Here is a 22161-nt window from a genome sequence, read left to right as displayed (position 1 = left end):
AGAGGCTGTACTCATCACTATGCTTGTAATGACTTACTTCAGTCAGGGGACTGAGGCGATGTCCAGCTCTTAACTTCTGATTGACTGGCCTGAGTGAGCCCTATCTATTGTTTTTAGCCCTTGAATACAGTTTGTTTCTATTATGTCATTGCCCAGGTCATTTCATTGAAATCAGTGGTCCTCAATCTTCCTACACAAGTATGCCACAGTTGATAGTCCACATTTGATGTGGAACCTACATAAAAGTGAATTCATAATTTAATGTGAGGGCCACATCCACTTCTTAGAAGGGCCACATGCAGCCCATGAGCCACAGGTTAGGGACCCATGATTTACAGTATTTACCATCTTGAAGAAATACTTCCAAATATTGCTGTGACTCATTTGGGTATGCAATTTCCTGCCATGTTCCCTTGTTCTAGCTGTTTCTCTGGTAAAGAAACTATCCTTATTTATCCTGTCTATGCCCACAGTACTTGTATTTTATGATCATATCTGCTCTTGCTTTTCGTTTTTCCACTGACAAAAGTCCCAGTTCAATGGACACAGTACTTCTGCTGTATTGATACTGGCCATTTACTTTGATTCTGCTTTTGTTTAATATATCAAGTGTGATCACTGGAAGGCACTGTTCTCAGCCAGCTAGAAATCTTTTGCACCATAAATAAGCATCACTCAACACTGTGTTCAGGGTAATGAGGTTCAATTATTCTCTTTCCAAATATGATTTTTCAGCAAGTATGTGAAATTTCTTAAACTATCACCCCTCAAGGGAAGTTCCTTGATGCTGGTGAGGGGCTCTTGATCTAGGGAATTGGATCTGTACTCTGGTTCCCTGAATTGAGCCTGAATATCTTCCATACCCCCCTCAGATGCACTGTATAATCCTACGGGTTAAGCGTTCCTCCATGATTATAATTTCTTCTTTCAACGTACCAGCCGTATCCCACTGAGGTGGGGTGGCCCAAAAGAAAAAACTAAAGTTTCTCCTTTTAAATTTAGTAATATATACAGGAGAAGGGGGTTACTAGCCTCTTGCTCCCAGCATTTTAGTCGCCTCTTACGACACACATGGCTTACAGAGGAAGAATCCTGTTCCACTTCCCCATGGAGATAAGAGGAAATAAACAAGAACAAGAATTAGAAAGAAAATAGAAGAAAACCCAGAGGGGTGTGTATATATATATGCTTGTACACATATGTGTAGCGTGACCTAAGTGTAAGTAGAAGTAGCAAGACGTACCTGTAGTCTTGCATATTTATGAGACAGACAAAAGACACCAGCAATCCTACCATCATGTAAAACAATTACAGGCTTTCGTTTTACACTCACTTGGCAGGACGGTAGTACCTCCCTGGGTGGTTGCTGTCTACCAGCCTACTACCTACAACAATTATAATTATATAATAATTATCTTTATAGGTAGTAGGTTGGTAGACAGCAACCGCCCAGGGAGGTACTACCGCCCTGCCAAGTGAGTGTAAAACGAAAGCCTGTAATTGTTTTACATGATGGTAGGATTGCTGGTGTCCTTTTTTCTGTCTCATGAACATGCAAGATTTCATGTATGTCTTGCTACTTCTACTTACACTTAGGTCACACTGTACATACATGTACAAGCACATACATACACACCCCTCTGGGTTTTCTTCTATTTTCTTTCTAGTTCTTATTCTTGTTTATTTCTTATCTCCATGGGGAAGTGGAACAGAATTCTTCCTCCATAAGCCATGCATGTTGTAAGAGGCAACTAAAATGCCAGGAGCAAGGGGCTAGTAACCTCTTCTCCTGTATATATTACTAATGTAAAAGGAGAAACTTTCGTTTTTCCGTTTGGGCAACCCTGCCTCAGCGGGATACGGCCGGTGTGTTGAAAGAAAGAATAATTATCTTAAACTATCATGCTTTTTTGGTCACCAGGCACTATAATAGAGTAAAAATTACCCTCAATTGAAAAAAAAAACTATCTGCATCTGAGGGCAGAGGGGGCTTTGCCCCCCTAGCCAACACTCCATGGCTGCACCTCTGCAAGTATATTACAGAAATAATAAAACACAAACCGGCATTCATGTTTTTCTCCAATGTTGTGTTAATAGTATCACAGATCTTCATCAAAGTTTTTGCCCATCTGTTTTTCTCTTCCTCTGCTTCAGCTCGGTTATAGCGGTATAAAGCTTCAGTCAAAGATTGGGAGCCCCATACAATAACATCCTGAAAAAATGCAGTAGTTAAATTAACTTATTACAGCGCTCAGTAACAATGAAGACTAAGGAAAACCAATTGTTTTCTTTGCAGACACCACTGGAGCAATGGATTAAATTAAAAAGAGGGAAGTAAGTGTTATAATCACTGATATTTTAAAAAATTGTAAGAAATAAAAACTGGAATTGGGACACCATGAGCATAGCTCTGCTCCTGTTATATAATTTTACCTTTATGTTTACAAATGGATAATTACAAATGAGGCAATTAGAAACCAATTAAAGTTTTAGAACTGCTAAGTTACAATTCTAACATGGTTGAAACAACCACCCTTTGTACTACTGCTGCTTGTTATACAAAATGACTTACTTAAAAACCAAGAACAAAACTCATTTGTAAGTTGGTAACTTCCTGCATGATACTATGGCAAATGTTTTAATTTAACCCTTAAACTGTCCAAACGCTGTCCGAACGTAGATCTACGTCCGATTTTACATGCTTTCTTCTGTAAAAAAGAAACAACGATCGATGATCGGAAAGCTACGCAAGTGAATGTAGACCAATGTTTGGACAGTTTAAGGGTTAAAGCAAATTACTTTAGAAAATGATGAGATAATGTATCATATTATCACAACACTAGACATAGCACTGTATACATAATGTAATTTATTTTTTTATCACATCGGCCATTTCCCACCAAGGCAGGGTGACCCTAACAAGAGAAAACCCCCAAAAAGAAAGAAAGAAACATTCATCATTCAATGCTTTCACCATTACTCATACATAATCACTGTCTTTGCAGAGGCAGTTAACCCTTTCAGGGTCTGTCCCGTAGATCTACGGCTTTACGTTCAGGGTCCAAACCGTAGATCTACGTCATGAGCTCAGCTCACTCTGATAAACTATGAGTGGTTCATTTGGGCCTAGATATGAGCGAATACATCTATGTGGTATGTGTGCACCACATAAAACAGATCCTGCAGCACACTGTGTATAATGAGACAAAAAAACTGAAATCATGATTTTTCGATTAAAACAGCAACTTTGCAGTGTTTTTCGTATGTTTTTTATAGTTGTATTTGCGATTTCTTGGTCTCAATTGATAGAATGGAAGACATATTACAGAAATAGAGATGATTTTGATTGGTTTTAGCACTGGAAATGGCTTGAAACTGAGCTCAAAGTAGCAGAAATGTTAAATTTTTGCCGATATTCAAGAGTAAACAAACGACCTCACACGTCTAATACACGCCAGCTGGTGGGTCTAATATGCATTCACAAATATGGTGATGATATTTATACAATTATTACAGTATTGCATAACAGTAAATCTTCTATTTTTTGGTGTGAATAAAAATTCATTATGTGAATAAAAAATCAAAATGGAATTTATTTGTAAAGCCTCAAAACGTAACTAATGAACAGACGAAATGTTAGTTTAGTTCCAGGAATACCTACATTGTTTATTCTGGACCCTATTTTGAAATTGAAATATTTTGAACTTTGTGTTAAATTGGCCAAATTAACAATTTCCGATCACTTTAATTTGTAGTTGAAACAGTTGACTTGCTGATTTCTTGTGCTCAATCGATAGAATAGAAGTAATACTAGTGAAATAGCTAAGAATTTGGTTGGCTGGAATAATGTAATTGGCCTAAAATGGGAATCAAAGTCGGCAAAATCGCCGATTCGTAAATATCGTTGACACATCAAAATTCGCGAGAGCATAATTTCGTCAATTTTCCATCAAATTTCATACTTTTTGCTTTATTACCTTCACAAAAAGATTCTCTACCATTTCATAAGAAAAAATAACAAATTTTTTTTTTTTAAATTCTTGGACACTGGGGCACCACTTCAGATGTGGGCCTTGGACCCTGAAGGGGTTAAAGGACAAAAACTGAATTTAGACAGCCAAAATGTTCTTACATACCTTGTGATTCTTAAGCTTGTACAGGGAGTCGATAAGAATGGCTAACTGTGTCTGTCTGGTGGGTAATGTAACACCTGGCCGAGGTTTTGGAGGGGACTCGTGGAATATGGCTGTCAGCAGATCCACTACAACTTGGTAATGCCCATCTGTATAGTTACCAACAACTTGTTCCAGCATCTGTGAACTGGAGAATAATACAATTACAATTAATACAGTCTTTCACATCTTCACTGGAACCTTCTGCAGTAAATTGCTGCCAATTCCAAATACAACAGATATATTCCCATGTCATAGTGGGAAGGTTTGGAGTGCCAGAGGTAAATAACATCTGGGGATTTTTAAGTTTGCTTAGAAAGACCTTTAATAATGGCACATTATTGTTTAAAAAGTAACAGGTATGATTCAAGTACACAACAAAGTAGTTTGCTACACTATGTACTAGTGGTTAAGAGGCTGAATGGTAGACTTCTGGACAAGTACGTCTTAAGAGGAGAAACTGATATACCAGATCATTATTTACTGGTAACCAGAGTAAGAGAAAGGTGAAAGTGTATAAACCAAGTGAGGAGGAAGTTAGGGTGAGATATAAACAACTAATGGCAGAAAGGTGGGCTAGTGCAAGTATGAGTGGTGCAGGGGGGGTAGAAGAGGGTTGGAATACTTTTAAAAATGAAATACATATTAGAATGTGGGGCAAAAGTTTGTGGCTATAGGAGGGTGGGTGCAGGAGGAAAGAGGAATGATTGGTGGAATGATGAAGTAAAGGGTGTGATAAAAGAGAAAAAGGTAGCTTATGAGAGGTTTTTACAAAGCAGAAGCATTATAAGAGCAGAGTATATGGAGAGTGGTGAGAGAGTGCCAAAGGGGAGCAAATGATAGAGTGGGAGAGGCACTGTCAAGAAATTTTCATGAAAATAAGAAAAAATTTTGGAATGAGATAAGTTAAGAAAGCCTAGGGAATGAATGGATTTGTCAGTTAAAAACAGAGTAGGGGAGTTAGTAGATGGGGAGCTGGAGGTATTGGGTAGACAGTGCAAATATTTTGAGGAACTTTTAAATGTCGATGAAGAAAGGGAGGCAGTAATTCCATGCACTGGTCAGGGAGGTATAACATCTTTTAGGAGTGAAGAAGAGCAGGATGTGAGTGTGGGGGAGGTGCATGAGGCATTACGTAGAATGAAAGGGGGGTAAAGCAGCTGGAACTGACGGGATCATGACAAAAATGTTAGAAGCAGGAGAGGATATAGTGCTTGAGTGGTTGGTATTTTTGTTTAATAAATGTATGAAAGGGGAAGGTACCTAGGGATTGACAGAGAGCTTGTATGGTTCCTTTATATAAAGGGAAGGGGGATAAAAGAGATTGTAAAAATTATAGGGGAATAAGTTTACTGAGTATACCAGGAAAAGTGTACAGTAGAGTTATTATTGAAAGAATTAGAGGTAAGATAGAGAGTAGGGTTTTGGATGAGCAATGAGGCTTTAGAGTGCATATGGGAGCAATGTGGCAGATGTTGCAAGTAAATGGAATAGGAAGTAAGTTACTAAATGCTATAGAGTTTTTATGAGGATAGTGAGGCTCAGGTTAAGGTGTGTAGAAGAGAGGGAGATTACTTCCCGGTAAAAGTAGGTCTTAGACAGAGATGTGTAATGTCACTATGGTTGTTTAATATATTTATAGATGGAGTTGTAAAAGAAGTAAATGCTAGGGTGTTGGAGAGAGGGGTGGGATTAAATTATGGGGAATCAAATACAAAATGAGAGTTGATACAGTTACTTCTTGCTGATGATACTGTGCTTATGGGAGATTCTAAAGAAAAGTTGCAAAGGTTAGTGGACGAGTTTGAGAATGTGTATAGGCAATGTGTATAGGCAATGTGTATAGGCAGAAAGTTGAAAGTGAACATAGATAAGAGTAAGGTGATGAGGGTATCAAATGATTTAGATAAAGAAAAATTGGATATCACATTGGAGAGAGGGAGTAAGGAAAAAGTGAATGTCAGCAGATGGATTTGTGAAGGATGAGGTTACTCATAGAATTGATGAAGGAAAAAAGGTGAGTGGTGCGTTGAGGTATATGTGGAGACAAAAAAACGTTATCTATGGAGGCAAAGAAGGGAATGTATGAAAATATAGTGGTACCAACACTCTTATATGGGTGCGAAGCTTGGGTTGTAAATGCTGCAGCGAGGGGACGGTTGGAGGCAGTGGAGATGTCCTGTCTAAGGGCAATGTGTGGTGTAAATATTATGCAGAAAATTCGGAGTGTAGAAGTTAGAAGGTGTAGAGTTAATAAAAGTACAGTGGACACCCGCCTTATGATATTAATCCATTCCTGAGAGCTCATCGTAAGCTGAAATTATCGTAAGGCTAATTAATTTTCCCCATAAGAAATAATGGAAATCAAATTAATCCATGCAAGACACCCCAAAGTATGAAAAAAACAAAATTTTTACCACATGAAATCTTAATTTTAATACACACAAACTGAAGAAGACATGCACAATTACTACTCTACTAAGAATAGAATACATGACACTTACCTTTATTGAAGATCTGGTGATGATTGATGGGATGGGAGGAGGGGAGTGTGGAAGTTATTGTTTAGAAGGGGAATCCCCTTCCATTAGGACTTGAGGTAGCAAGTTCTTTTCTGGGGTTACTTCCCTTCTTTTAATGCCACTAGAACCAGCTTGAGAGTCACTGGACCTCTGTCGCACAACAAATCTGTCCAGAGAGGTCTGTACCTCCTGTTCCTTTAAGATTTGCCTAAAATGGGCCACAACATTTGTCATTGTAATAGTCACCAGCACGGCTTGCAATAGCTGTGTTAGGGCGATTTTCAACCCACTTTGCACACATTTCCTTAATCTTTGAAGTAGGCACAATGGATTCCACAACTGGCATAGGCTTCTCAGAGTTAGTCCCAAACCCTTCAAAATCTTTCTTAATTTCCATACTGATTCTCACCCTTTTTACCACAGGGTTGGCACTAGAAGCTTTCTTGGGGCCCATGGTGACTTATTTTGCAGTTACAAGCACAAAAGACACTGGGATAAGGTGAAATGTACCGAATGTATGCGTGGATGTGACCACGCTGGCTGGCTTGTAAACACTGGCATCCATGGGGCAGCTGAGGCCACACGTGGAACACGTCCTGGACGAATCACGTAAAGCGAGTTTTTTATCAAGGTTACAGAGGCAAGCAGTCTATCCCAGCACTGATATTTTGATAAATACTGAACATAATCATCAGTCGCAGAAGATTTCTATAATACACTACATTAAACCACTGTTCTACAAATATGCTTTAAAACCAGCATTTCCTAAGACAGTGTCTCTGTTTTAGGGAGACTGAAAGAATAACATTCAATTAAATAAAAACTCAGCAAAATGTCTCACCGTTGCAAGAAGTTAAGCTGGCGTTTGACTTCTGAATTTGACACAACTGTTGGGTCAGCTTCTATTCGAGCACAGTCAACAATGTATTCCTTCTCAGCATCAACTAACCGGTTGAGGTCAGCTAAAAGCTGCAAAAAAGAAAGAAAAAACTAATAAATACACTTTTCTTTCTTTGAATCTTACTACAGTTTTACTAAATTTGACATAACAGGTGCATGAGAGTAACTGATTGATATTACAAAGTAATGAAATTATTGGAACCCTGGAAAGATCTATAAAACTGATGGTAGACATTCTTAGTTAACAAAACACTAAATATGTTTCCTTCTCTGCATTACCCAACCTTGGTGGCAGATGGCCAGTGTTAAAACAAAAGTAATTGCTTTTTGGGTGTTTTTGATTAACAATTTCACATATATATAAATACATAAATAAAAAAATACACAAAATTGAATAAATATATTGCTAACCAGTTCTAGATACAAAACAGCCTCCTCAGGTTCTTCTTGAGAAAGCTTTATCTGGGCCTGAAGCCAGCGTAGTCTTGTATGAAAGTTTGGAGTTTCCTCTACCCATACATCTCCCCGTCCAAGCATGAGCGTAAGATGAACCATATCATCCTCCAAATGCTGGCAGTCCCTAGAGAAAGGTTTATTTCTGGGTTAAGAAATGAATAAACACAGATTTCATACAAAGTTAAATACACACAAACTAATGGGCAGACAAAGAAACATGAATGTGCATCTAAAACGTGCACAGTATATTAAGACTAATTCAAGTACGTACAGTACAGGTGCTCCTTGACTTACAATGGTTCGATTTGCAATATTTCGACTTTATGATGGTGCAAAAGCAATTAGTTAGAGCAATTGTTTGTTTATTTACCCATTCTGTGACAGCAATGATTTATTTACTTATTTAGCATATATTCACCCTGCCTCGGTGGGAGACGGCCGACTTGTTAAAAAAAAAAAAATTCTTATCAGACTTACGGTATTTTCAATGTACAATGGGTTCGTCAAAACATAACCCTATCATAAATCGAGGAGCACCTGTATGTATGAATTTTCAGCATGTCTAAACATAATATTGTAGTTCAAATAATACAGTATAAGACACTCCTGCTCATATTGTAAAAAGTAAATTCTCAGTTTTAGTATTGAGAAAGATTTAGGAAACAGTTTTTTGCTCATTTTCCAAAGTTTATGTATTATTCAGAAATAAGCGATGTCACTGTTGGTACAACTCTTTCCCCCTCCCCCCCCCCCCCCCTTTTTTTTACTGACGCTCTATGTTAGTGAACTACCCATCAACATGTTGAACTACCCATTAACATGTTAGGTAGGACACAGGTACAACTAACATGACAGTTTATTGTGGCAATGTTTTGCTCTCCAGGAGCTTTGTCAAGCTGTTACTTCACTGGCTTGATAAAGCTTCTGAGAGAGAAACATTACCACAATAATAATAAAAAAAAAAAATTAGTTGCACTTGTGTCCTTATGTCTAACATACTGTCAGCAATTCTACCACTATTATTACCCATCAACATGTTAAAATTCTCTTACTTGACAATGCTAGTATTTATCTTGGAGATTTGGTAAAGGCTCACTGCAAGCTCCCAGTGAGTGAGGGAAAGGATGGAATCCTGGTAAAGTAGAGTTCGGTTTTCCTGTAGATTCAAAACTGGTCTATGACACACGTGATTTCTGTTGAAAGATTCTTTAATCAAAATTTTGCAAATACATGTATATATTGATCAAAAAGTATGAAAGGACAGTATGTGAATACATTCTTTATTTTATTGATAGACTGAACACGTAGTTTCATTACTACTGTGCACAGTACTTGCAAAAGAGCACATTGCATGATAGCTAATAAATGAATGAATGATGGTGAATGTGTTTCTTTCATTGGGATACCCTACTCTGGTGAGAAAAGGCTCAAATAATATAAAAAAAAATAAAAAGGAATATACAAGAGTATGGTAATCCAAACACTTTAGTATTTATTGCTCTGTTTATATGTCGAATGTGTGCATGGCACGGTCTATGAATAATGTGATAAGGAAAAATATTATGCAAAGAATAACGAGTGAAGAAATTAGAAGATAGTTTGACAATATGAAAGGCATAATTTAGAGAGCAGACGAGTCATTGAGAGGGTTTGGTCATTTAGAAGGAGGAGCAAGACAAAATAAGAGGGTGCATGAATTCAGGGTGGACCAAAGGTGGGTTAGGATAATTAGAAAGTATAATTAGAGAGCGAGTGTAAAAGTTTTACGTAATAGGTCCTTTCCTTATTAACACACACCATGTATCCACCAGGGTGAGGCTGTCTTGCCAGTGTGTGCCCACATCAGAACTTAAATGAATCTTCTAACAGTAATATTCCCAGCCCTCAGAGTGCAGGCACTGTAGTTCCCACCTCCATTCTGAGCATCCAAAATGCATGGATTGATGAGCGTGTTAGAGTGAAGTGGGTAGAGAAGTGATTTTTATGATTTGTTGTGGTGATGGAGTATAAATAAGGTAACATATGAAAGCATTCAGGGAAACCAGTTACTGGACTACTACTGGTTAATCTGGCACTTGGTACCAACACTGCTACATAGGTGTGATTTTCAATACCATAGTAAGGAGAAGACTGGAGGCAACAGAGAGGTCATGTATAGAGAGAATTCAGAGCATGGAGATTAGGTGTGGGGTTACCAAAAGAATAATTCAGGGAAGTGAGGATTAGGGGTAATCCCATGTAGGGTTGTTGGAAGGGGATAAAGGTCCTGAGAGTTTAGGGCTTGAACAGGCTTGTGTGAGCACCTTAGAACAGAAAAAGTGGAGACAAGGGTGTGTAAAGGAAGAAAAAGTTGAAAGTGAACACAGATAAGAATAAGGTGGTGAGAGTATAAAATCAGTTTGGTAAAGAAAAACTGGATATCAGACTAGAGAGAGGGAATATGAAAGCAGTGAATGTGTTCAGAAATCTGGGAGTAGCTTGTCGGTAGATGGGCTTATGAAGGATGAGGTAAACCATGGAATTTATGAAGGAAAAACAATGGGTGGTGCATTGAGGTAACTATGGAGACAAAAAACATTAATAGAGGCAAAGAAGGTATGTATGAGAGTATAGTGGTACAAACACTCTTATATGGATGTAAAGCATGGGTTGTGAATGTTGCAGCAAGAAATAGGCTGGAGGCAGGGGAGGTGTCATGGTGTAAATATTATGCAGAGAATTCATAGTGTGGAAATTAGGAGGTGTGGAGTTAGTAAAAAGTATTATTCAAAGGGCTGAGGAGGGGTTGTTGAAGTGGTTTGGTCATTTACAGAGGATGGCACAAGACAGGATGACTTGGAGGTGTATAAATCTGTAGTGGAGCGAAGAACAGGTAAGGGTTATCCTAGGAAAGGATGAAGGGAAGGGGTAAAAGAGGTTTAGTGTGTAAGGGGCTTGGACATACAGCAGTCATATGTGAGTGTGTTAGATAGGAGTGGAGATGAATGGTTTTTGGGACTTGACAAGCTGTTGGAGTGTGAACAGGGTAATATTTTCCAAAGAGATTCAGGGAAACCAGTCAGCCAGACTCGAGTCCTGGAGGTGGGAAGTACAATGCCTGCACTTTAAAGGAAGGGTTTGGGATATTTGCTGTTTACAGTGACATCTAAACTGTTGTATCTACACCTTTCTGCAAAGACAGTGATAGCATGAATGATGGTGAATTTTTTTTTTTTTTGGGGTGGGGGTGGGGGTTACCTTGACAAGCTATTGGAGTGTGAGCAAGGTAACATTATGAAGGGATTCAGAGAGAATGATTAGCTGAGCTAGAGTTCTGAAGAGGAGACGTACAGAACCTATACCCTAAAGAGGAAATGAGGATGTTGCAGTGTGGAAGATCATTTGAACTGTGGTGTCAGCACACTGCTGACAAGACAGTGATTGAATGTGTTTCTTCTTTTTTTTTCTTTAGGTTGCCCTACCTCAGTGGGAGATGGTCAGTGTTTTTTTTTATTAACACATCAGCCATTTCACACCAAGGTAGGGTGGGAAAACGGGCCACCCTATCTTGGTGGGAAACGGCTGTGTTAATAATAATAATAATAATAATAATAATAATAATAATAATAATAATCTCAATTGAGGTGCAAGCTATTTCACTTACGAGAGAAATATTAACAACCTTCGTTTTACTCTAACATAAACCTCAAATTTATTAATGCTTGAAACTTTGCTTACCTGACCCGAGGGTAGATTTCAATGAACATTTTTGCTGCTGCTAAAGGCCACAGTTTTCCATGTTTGTGAAAAAGGATCTGCAAAAATTGTTGACTTAAATCTAGAATGCCTCCATTCTCCTCATGGCGCAACAGAAAGGCTTCAACCTGATTGAAATATTAAAAAATATTACATTCAAGCATATCCAAACAAATCATTACATTATTTATGCATTAAATATATCTTCTTTCAACATGCCAGCCATATCCCACTGACGTGGGGTGGCTCAAAAGGAAAAACAAAAATTTCTCCTTTTACATTTAGTAATATATACAGAAGGGGTTACTAGCCCCTTGCTCCCGGCATTTTAGTTGCCTCTTACAACACACATGGCTTACGGAGGAAGAATTCTGTTCCACTTCCCCATGGAGATTAAATACATGTATATACTTTTTGAAAATACTGTATGGGCAAAAGACAAAACAAAAATAGAGTGTGCCTCAAGGATGTAGCAAACCTTAATTCTAGCATTCTAAAATTGTTACCTGTGCTTCCTCTGTTGCAGAAGATAAGATATCCACATCTCTCATTTTCTTGATCTCTGTTTTACTGTCTTTACATTTATCTTTGTCAGTATATTTATTGTGGGCTTCACTTTCAGGTCTTCCTTCTACATTTTCTTCTTTAATTTTACTAACATCCAGATCTGTGATGTTTGCCCTCTTCTGTGTATCAAGATCCATTTCAGAATTTTTGGCTGTTGAACCAACATCACAAACGCTGCCTTTCTCACTATTATCTGCTGAGGGAAAAAGTGTCCCAGTTACATCAATATCTATTTTCTCATTACTGGTATGAAGATCAACATAGGAAACTGCAGCAGTGCCAGTTAGAGTATTATGCAAATCAATGGCAACATCTTTACACACATGGCCATTAAGTTGTTAACCGAGCACCTTATATTCAGTTCTGATTGTCTTGTAACATTCAACAAGTAACTTACCAGGCTGACCAGGGTTACTGTGCTGAGTGGCTTTACAAATGATGCTTCTGTCTGGACAAGTATTTTGCTGAAGCTCCTTCTTGTTGGTCTTATCATCACTGTTGCTATCCCTAGTGAAAGAGAGAATTTATATACACAGAATATTTGACAAACTCTAAATCCTCTATATAATGGACTTGGGTAAAATCCTCTGGGTAAACTGTACGTTTAATTTATTTCCAATGTTAATTGCAGTATGTCTACAAATTGTGTGTTAAGTATTATAATTTGATATACAGAAGAGTACAGTACTTCAGTGCATTTTATTGCTATATTCTAATGTCATTCTGATATAACAGATACTCAATATTAGTCTGTTATATCTAGGGTTGAGTGATGCAAATGAAAACTGACCAATGAATTAAGTTTATTTTGATTGAAATCCTCACCAAAATATTTTACATGGAGAATTTACATTGCTGAAGCATGCAAATAAACATATAGGCATATAGCAGTCACTAAGAATGACCCCAGAGAAAGTCATTACTATGAAGGATAACAAAGACCAGTAGAGGAGTTGTTAATTAAGATGAATGAGAATGTAGAATGGAAAGAGCAAGATAACTTAATTATGATGTACAAGTCAGGGGGTGGATCAAAGGTTGTAGGATGCTTGAGGAAGATACAAGAAGGGATGTTGCAGTTCAGAGGGTCATCTGAGTTGTGATGTCAGCATGTCTTTGGGAAGACAGTGACTGAATGAATGATGTTGAAGGTGTCTTCTTTTTTTTGGCTCACACTACCTCAGTGGAAGATAGCCTATCAGGAAGAAAAAAGAGAAGATGAAGGAGGTTTTATGTTATAGGAGCTTAAGCATCTAGCAGACCTGTTTGAACATGATGGATCAAAGTGACAAGTGGATTTTGTGATTTTATGTGCTTTAGGAAAGTGAGCAAGGTACATTTACTGCCTCATTCTACACTAGTGAACAACAGCTACATAAGAAAGTTTAGAAAGCTGTAAACAAAGGGTATAAAATAGTAAAATTTATTAGTGCATAGTAAGTATAGTGCCTACACCCTGAAGAAAATTGGAGATACTGCAATTTGGAGTGTCATCTGATTTGTCATGTCCATGCACTTCTGGCAAGATAACTGTTGAGTGAATAACAGTGAATGTTTCCTTCTTTGGGTCACTCTACCTAATGGAAAATGGCTGATATGATAAAAGAAAGGGAAACTTTTTAAAGCATGAATAATGAAGATGAACGGAGAGAAAAAGCAGGTGGGTGATAGAGGTATTTACCCAAGTGTCGAAATCTACCAAGATCTGTACTGTAACAAGTTAAAAAACAGAGCATTTGAATGTATATCCTAAATCACAGAAGAGGTACACTAGCAAGAATGTAATTTTTTGGTGATAAAGACAACCAGCTCGAGAATACTACTGCCAGATTCACAGAATGGGAAAAAAAAAATAATAATAATAATAATAATAATAAATAAAATACTCACAGAAGCGATGTCGGCACAAAGCTTCGAAAGAGATCTGCCCAGGTTAAGTACTCTGCCTCTTCAACAGTTCCTAACAGCTTTGACGAGATTGTCCGCCTGCGCCGTTTGGCATCACGTTCCTGACGCCTACCCCAATAATCAAGCTGCTCTAGCTCCCTCTCTAAGCCTCGCTTATGACGCTTGGATTTTCTCTTATTCCCAACACTTATTTGTGACTGTGATTCTTCTGCTTTATCTGAAGCTTCAGCTCCTGTAATTTCATCTACTGTGTCTGATTGCCCATTTTGAGAACTACTGCTTTTCTTTTCCTCTGAATCTTTACTTACTTTAACTCTTTCACTATTATCCTTTGGTAAACTGTTTATCATACCAGAGTTGCTTTTTAGGTGCACATTATCACCCTCATTGTCTGTTTTCTCTATTCCTAAACCTCCTGTAACTTCATGAGTCTTTTTCATCTGTTTGTGTATATCAGCAGTATTTTCTACTTCTTGGATCTCATTCTCTTGGCCTTCTTCCTCATCCTCTTCTTCAATATCTCCATCTTCTTCCGTTTCAACTACCCCTTCCCTTTCTGTTTCATCTTGCTCCTCTAAATCTTCATCTAATGCATTTGCATCCTCTTCTTGTTCAGAAGTTTCTTCCTGATTATCCTCTTCTTGTCCTATACCTTCTTGGTCTATCTCCTCTTCTTGCTCTGTCCCTTCCTGGTCCATCTCATCTTCTTGATCTGTTCTGTCTTGCTCTACTTCATCTTCTTGATCAATATCTTCATTGTTTACACCTTCTTGTTCTGTTCCTTCTTCTTGGTCTGTACCATCTTGCTCTGTCCCTTCTTGATCTGTACCATCTTGTTCAATTCCTTCTTGTTCAGTTCCTTGTTCTGTCCCTTCTTGCTCGGTCCCTTCCTGCTCGGTCCCTTCCTGCTCGGTCCCTTCCTGCTCGGTCCCTTCTTGCTCGGTCCCTTCCTGCTCGGTCCCTTCCTGCTCGGTCCCTTCCTGCTCGGTCCCTTCCTGCTCGGTCCCTTCCTGCTCGGTCCCTTCTTGTTCAATCCCTTCTTGTTCTGTCCCTTCCTGTTCTGCTTGCTCTATATCATCTTCCTGTTCAGTTCTTTCTTCTTGCTCCATTCCTTCTTGTTCTAAATCCTCTTCTTGTTCTATTCCTTCATGACCTACACAATCTTGTTCAATTCCTTCATGACCTACACAATCTTGTTCAATTCCTTCCCTCTGATCTACATCTTCCTGGTCTATAGCATCTTGATCAATTCCATCTTCTTGTTCCATCCCATCTTCTTGATCCAGTCCATCTTCAGCATCCATACCTTCTTCCTGAATCATATCATCATCATCTTCCTCATACACTCCTCCATCAAAATATTCATCATATTCATTATCATAGTCAAAATCTGTTTCAGGGAGTCCTAATATTTCAGTGGGCTGAAGAGCCATAATACCCTTCAGAGCATTTACAGCAGCTTCAGTTTCAGTCACCTCTGAACTTACTGTTCCACCCTCCTCCAAACCTTCCTCTTCTTCCTGTAACATTTCATTTTCTCTTGATGCACAATCTTCCCCCTCTTCAGGTTCTTCTAATTCTTCATCTCTGTCATCATTTTTGTCTTCTATCATTTCTTCAGCATCTTCATCTTCCTGCTCAGAACCTTCACATGAAAGAGCCCCCTCCTCACTATGTGACTCAGCTGTCAGTCTGTTATCCTTTGCCACTTGCATCCTTTCATTATCCTTTCCAATGAGTCCAACATCTGTTATGTTACAAACGTTGGCATTCACATTTGCCTTTTCAAGTTCCTGTGGTACACCTGAATCATTTTTGCTTCTAATTTCCTTACACTCTTTCAAGTTGACTTCATCATGAACATCCTTCTCTGGTGAACAAAGTTCTCCTGGATTATCTACAGCACCTGCCCTGACACTGTCATCATGTACTACTTCTTTATATAAGCTTTTTGATATTTCACCCTTTTCTCTCGTACTCCCTTCTTCTGGGAATATATTCCTTTGAACACCCATACTCAATATTACATTATCAGATCCTCTACACTTATGTACATCATTATCCTTCTTTGCCATAATATCTAGAGTGTGGGACTCTTTAGCTAACTTTTGAACTCTGTCTTCATGAGCTGGGCTATTAGTAAAGCCTTGGAAATCATTTTCCGACTCTACAGAAGTATTTAGAACCTTACTGTTTGGGTCTTCCATTCCTGTACATTGTGTCTCGGTAGTCTTAATAATACAATCAAAATTTGCATCCTTTTTCTTTATGGAACTCTCTTTTTCAAACTGGTCTTCTGAAATCTCTGCTACTTTAGAAGAACAAAGCTGAGTGGAGGATTCCTTAACAGTGATTAATTTCTGTTGTGCACTGCCTTCATCTTCGCTTCCTTTTAAATCATCATCTGGCCGAGAAAATGTGTCACTATCTATCGATCTTCTCTTTTCACCAACTCTAAATGAATCTTGGCTTTCACCAAGCTCAATTGTACACCGACGGCTAGAAATACGAGGTGGACTTTCCTGTAATCCTTCAGAAAGCTTTGGTGTAGATATATTCTGTTTTTCTTCACTACCCATTTTTTCATGATCCATGTTACTTTCAATTTTATCTTCTCCTTTGTCATCTTGGTATTTGTTATCAGGATTATTCTCCTCTCCATTTTTTAAATAATCATTCTTTTCTTTGTTTACTTTATTGGCGGTATCCGTACCCATTTTATCTCCAGTTTCAAAACTTGCTTCCTTTCTTCCCTCATTCAAATTTTCTTTTACTGTTTCTCTGTCAGTGTTAGCATCACTTGGATGGCCAGCATTTTTCCCTTCATTACCGATTTCCATACTTGTATCTTCAACTTTTGGTTTCAAAGCATCGTGTACATCAATTCTTGCTGCAAATTCCTGAAAAAAGTACACATAAATATGACAGTTACAATAGAACTCTGACATAAAGCACTTCAAGTTAATGTATTCTGCACTTATAATGTTGGCACTTTGAAAATACATGTATTTACTTATGAATATATGACTTGTATTTCTGATTGTCTTATCTATTCTTTAATAACTTTATATTCATCTGCATGTGTGTCCATGTGTGTAAGTGTGCATGCATACATATGTGTGAATGGGGTGTGGCATGAAATTTCCCCATATTTTTTTAACTCTTTCAGTGGCAGCCACGTAGATCTACATTACTGATGCCAGGGTCTCTCACGTATAAATTCTAGTGGCTTCAAACTTAACATGAGAAGCACGATAGGCCTACATACAAGAGAACAGGTCTGTGCGATCAGTGTGCACAGAATACAAAAAATTGAGACCCTTGCAGTTCACTGTGGCAATGCCATTTTTAGTACACCTTGGTCACTATGCCACGTGGATGCAAAGACCTTACTCACAGGCGAAATGAAAGTTTTTTTTCCCCCCAATGACAGCTCCAACAATGAAAACAGACAAGGAGTTTTTTGGCTTCCAACATATAATGGAAAAAAATTGATATTCAGGCCTCTAGAAATATTGCTGAGAGACGATCACTGACTATCCTCACCTTTGAAATAAAATGAAGAGCATATGGCAATCCCCAATGTTGTCGTCAATGAGTCACCAACCTTCAACCTGTTAGGTAAAAAGGACACAAGTGCAACTAATGTGACAAAGGTCCTGGAGAGCTAAACATTGCCACTTGAAAATGTCATATTAGTTGCACTTGTGTCCTTTTACCTAACACTGTCAGTCATTCTACCAACATTGATACAACCTTCAACCTCATGCATTTATGTATACTGTGGCAAGTATTGTTCAGATACGAGCAGTCGCTCGGTCGATTTTTTGCTTCCTGACGGGAGCGAAATTTCCAGATGCGAGTGGGCCTCAAGGGAGGTTCCTTCACACTGGTGAGGGGTTCATGCTCTTGATCTAGGGAACGGGATCTCAGTTGTTTGTTGGACTATCTTATTGAAACTTGGGCAATGTATGATGGAAAGATGCTTCTTAATGTACACCAAAATGAAGAAATCAGACCATAAACAACGGAGTTCACTTCTCAGCCAATAGCCCCTTAGCAGCATTTTCATTTTATGGCTGTATTCTCGTTTTGGTCTCATTTTATAGAATGGAAGACGTATACAGAAATATATATGATTTTGATTGGTTTCAAACGAAAAGTACCTCAAAACTGAGCTCAAAGTAACAGAAATGTTCAATTCTTTGGCGATGTCCAAGAGTAAACAAAGACATCACCGTCCATTCCAATATGCATTCATGAATGGGTTGACATTATTTATACAATTACAGTAATGCAGTAGTCTGCATAGCAGTACATCTTCTATTTTTGTGTGAATAAAAATTACAAATTATTTATATTGTAATAATAATAATGATAATCCTGGGTAGTAGGTTGGTAGACAGCAACGCCAGGAGGTACTACTGTTCTGCCAAGTGAGTGTAAACGAAAGCCTGTAATTGTTTTACATGATGGTAGGATTGCTGGTGTCTTTTCCTGTCAATTAAACATGCAAGATTTCAGGTACATCTTGCTACTTCTACTTACACTTAGGTCACACTACACATACATGTACAAGCATATATATACACACACCCTTCTGGTTTTCTTTATTTTCATACTAGTTCTTGTTCTTGTTTATTTCCTCTACCTCTATGAGGAAGTGGAACAGAATTCTTCTTCCGTAAGCCATGCGTGTTGTAACAGGCGACTAAAATGCCAGGAGCAAGGGTCTAGTACCCCTTCTCCTGTATATATTACTAAATTTAAAAGGAGAAGCTTTTGTTTTCCTTTTGGGCCACCCGCCTCAGTGGGATACGCCAGTGTTTGAAACAAAGAAGTAATAAATAATGATAATAATAATATAATAACAATAATAATAATAATGATAAAATAATAACACATAATAATAATAATAATAATGATAAAATAATAACATAATAATAATAATAATAATAATAATAATAATAATAATAATAATAATAATATGTTGTGTATCTTTATATGTGTATGCTTCTAGACTGTTGTATTCTGAGCACCTCTGCAAAAACAGTGATAATGTGCGAATGTGGTGAAAGTGTTGAATGATGATGAAAGTATTTTCTTTTTGGGGATTTTCTTTCTTTTTGGGTCACCCTGCCTCGGTGGGAGACGGCCGACTTGTTGAAAAAAAAAAAAAAAAAAATAATAATACATACAATGATAATATGAAATACATGCATACTAATAATGTACTATAACATAATAATTATAATAACAGATGGCTTCAAAAGGCCATCACTAGATGGTAGGGATTACCACAGCAATGCGGAGCGGTTGTGCGCTCCACCTGTTATATAATGACATTTTATTCAGGTTTCTATGTTATTTATATTGTTCATTATGTCATATTAGATGAATTGTGAAACATAAATAAGCCGTATAGACGATATTAGCGAAATATTGAAGTATCTTGTCATACCTCCTAAGAGCCAGAACAGATTAACTGAATTTCAATTAATTTAAATGAGGAAAATTGACTCTGCAAACAAGCAAATCCAGATGCAAGAAAGGTCATGGAACAGATTAAACTCGTAAGTAGAGGTTCAACTGTACTAGAAAAATGTACTCTTAAATGATAAGAATTTTTACATTTTTAAATGTGTACATTGAGATCAATATTAATTTGTGGGTTTTGGAGAATAAAAGGGTTAAAAGCATTTACTGCATTAACCTAAAAAAGTAATAACATCATGAAATTCCTTGTAACATACTGGCAGAATGGAAGCTTTCTCTATCCTTCAATCCATCCCCAGTTGTGGTAGCTCCCAGGTTTGCTCACCCACGGAATGTAGATCAGAGGTATGAATATTGAATTGTTACAGATAAACTGTAAATATGTTACAGCCCAAAACAGGAGGAGGAGGGCCAAGCCAGGATGTAAGTCTGGGATGAGGATCCAAGCCAGGATGTCGCCCAACTAGGAGTCTAGGGCAGGGCCCAACCACGAGTCTTGGGCGGCACCCAACCAGGAGTCTGGGGCGGCGCCCAACCAGGAGCCTGGGCGGTGTCCAACCAGGAGCCTGGGGCAGTGCCCAACCAGGAGCCAGGGCGGGGCCAACCAGGAGCCTAGGCGGCACTCAACCAAGAGTCAGGACGATGCCCAACCAGGAGTCGGGACAGTGACCAAGACATAACGACAATCTGGGATGGAGGACCCAAGCTAGGATGTCAGTCAGGGACTGAGGAAGGGCTAGGCTAGGATGTCAGTCAATGATTGGAGCACTAAGCTAGGATGTCAGTCAAGGATGGAGGACCTAAGTCAGGATGTCTGTCACAGTTGGAGGGACCGTAAGCAAGGATGTCTGTCACAGAGGGGGATGCCTTAAGCCAAGATGTCGTCGGGGAAGGGGTTGGGATGTCATTTAACACAGTACCCAAGACGGGATGAAACGGGACAAGGGGATAACCGGATGTTCCCCAAACCAGGAGTCTGGGGGGGCCCCAACCAGAGTCTGGGGGGGCCCAACCAAAAAGTCTGGGGGGCCCCCCAACCAAGTCTGGGGGGGCCCCAACCAGGAGTCTGGGGGGCCCCGGGAGTCGGGGGCGCCCAACCAGGAGTCTGGGGGCGCCCAACCGGGAGTCTGGGGGGGCCCAACCGGGGACGGGCGGCGAACCAGGAGTCGGGGGCCCCCCAACCGGGGAGCTGGGGCGGCGCCACCAGAGTCGGGGGCGGGCCCAACCGGGAGTTGGGGGGGCGCCAACAGGAGTCTGGGGGCCCCCCAGGAGCCCGGGCGCGCCAACCGGGAGCTGGGGGGCGCCAACAGACTGGGCGGCGCCAACCAGAGTCGGGCCCCAACCGGGAGTCGGGGGGCGGCCAACCAGGAGTTGGGGGGCCCCGGGAGTCGGGGGGCGCCAACCGGGAGCTGGGGCGGGCCCCAAATCTGGGGTGGCACCCAACCAGGGTCGGGGGGCCCCAACCAGGAGGGGGGGGCGGCGCCAACAATCGGGCCCCCAGCCGGGAGGGGGGATGCCCCAATCAGGAGTTGGGACAGTGAAAAGACAGAACCACAATCTGGGATGGGGGGCCAAGCCGATGTCAGTCGGGGGAAGGGGAAGGGGGCAGGCCGGGATGCGTGAGGGGGAGCCTAAGTGGATGTCACCGGGGGGGAGACCCCAAACCGGGATGTCAGTCGGGATAGGGGCCCCCTTGCCGGGATGTCTTACTGATGGGGGGACCCTGCGGATTCGGGGCAGAGGGGGATGCCGCAAGGATTCAGTCGGGGAGGGGGGCCCTAACAAATATGAGTCAGGACGGGCCCCCTAATCTAGACCATTTTAACCCTTTCAGGGTCGCAGGCCCCTTTCCCCCTAAACTTGTTTCGGGGTAAAAAATTTTTTAAAAACAAAAATTTTTTTTAAAACATAGAAAATCTTTCCTGATCATAGCCTGCAAGGGTTTGAGGGAAATTTAGGGTTATTCAGTAAATTAGTTTTGTATGTTTATGACGCAATTTCCCCTTTTCCAGCCTATTTTCGGCAATTAAGTCCCGTCGACAAAAAATCATAACTTTCGGTGAACCCTTTTTTTCTATTGAAAGTAAAAGGCCCACCTATTTCCAATTTTTAAATACCCAAAAAAGTGGTCAGAAATTGAGTTTTTCCCAAAAACCCAAAAGATCCCAAATTCCCCAATAGGGTCCAGAATAAACAAGAAGACATTCCAAACCCAAAAAACATTTTTTCTGTTCATTAGTCATGTCCCCAGGCCTCTTTAAATTTTCTTTTTTTTCCCCTTTTGTTTTTTCTCAAAAAAAAAAAAATAGAAATTTCTTTACAGACTACTGCATCAGTGTAGAAATGGTATAAATAATATCAGCAATAGTGAAAAAATTATACTCCAGTTAAACTTGGATCGGGGG

General features: G+C 39.5%; 1 protein-coding gene across 6 annotated transcripts in view; it reads right to left on the bottom strand.

Annotated features, from left to right (window-relative positions):
* Positions 1-22161, bottom strand: part of LOC128700354 (calcineurin-binding protein cabin-1) — a 65247-nt gene that overhangs the window by 15968 nt on the left and 27118 nt on the right. For 5 of the 6 annotated variants that reach the window (XM_053793488.2, XM_053793489.2, XM_053793491.2 and 2 more), the window contains 9 exons: positions 14243-17160; positions 12750-12859; positions 12292-12548; positions 11768-11913; positions 9103-9243; positions 8006-8174; positions 7536-7663; positions 4137-4320; positions 2062-2212 (listed from right to left, as the gene is read on the bottom strand). In XM_053793488.2, the coding sequence (XP_053649463.1) occupies positions 2062-2212; positions 4137-4320; positions 7536-7663; positions 8006-8174; positions 9103-9243; positions 11768-11913; positions 12292-12548; positions 12750-12859; positions 14243-17160 (4204 nt within the window). The remainder of the gene's footprint in view (positions 1-2061; positions 2213-4136; positions 4321-7535; positions 7664-8005; positions 8175-9102; positions 9244-11767; positions 11914-12291; positions 12549-12749; positions 12860-14242; positions 17161-22161) is intronic. The other variant, XM_053793493.2, reaches the window with a different exon arrangement.

The sequence above is a fragment of the Cherax quadricarinatus genome, chromosome 71 (genome assembly GCF_038502225.1).
Source record: "Cherax quadricarinatus isolate ZL_2023a chromosome 71, ASM3850222v1, whole genome shotgun sequence".
NCBI classification, from domain to species: domain Eukaryota; kingdom Metazoa; phylum Arthropoda; class Malacostraca; order Decapoda; family Parastacidae; genus Cherax; species Cherax quadricarinatus.
The sequence above is the reverse complement of the archived record's forward strand: the minus strand, read 5'-3'. Positions and strand labels throughout refer to the sequence as shown.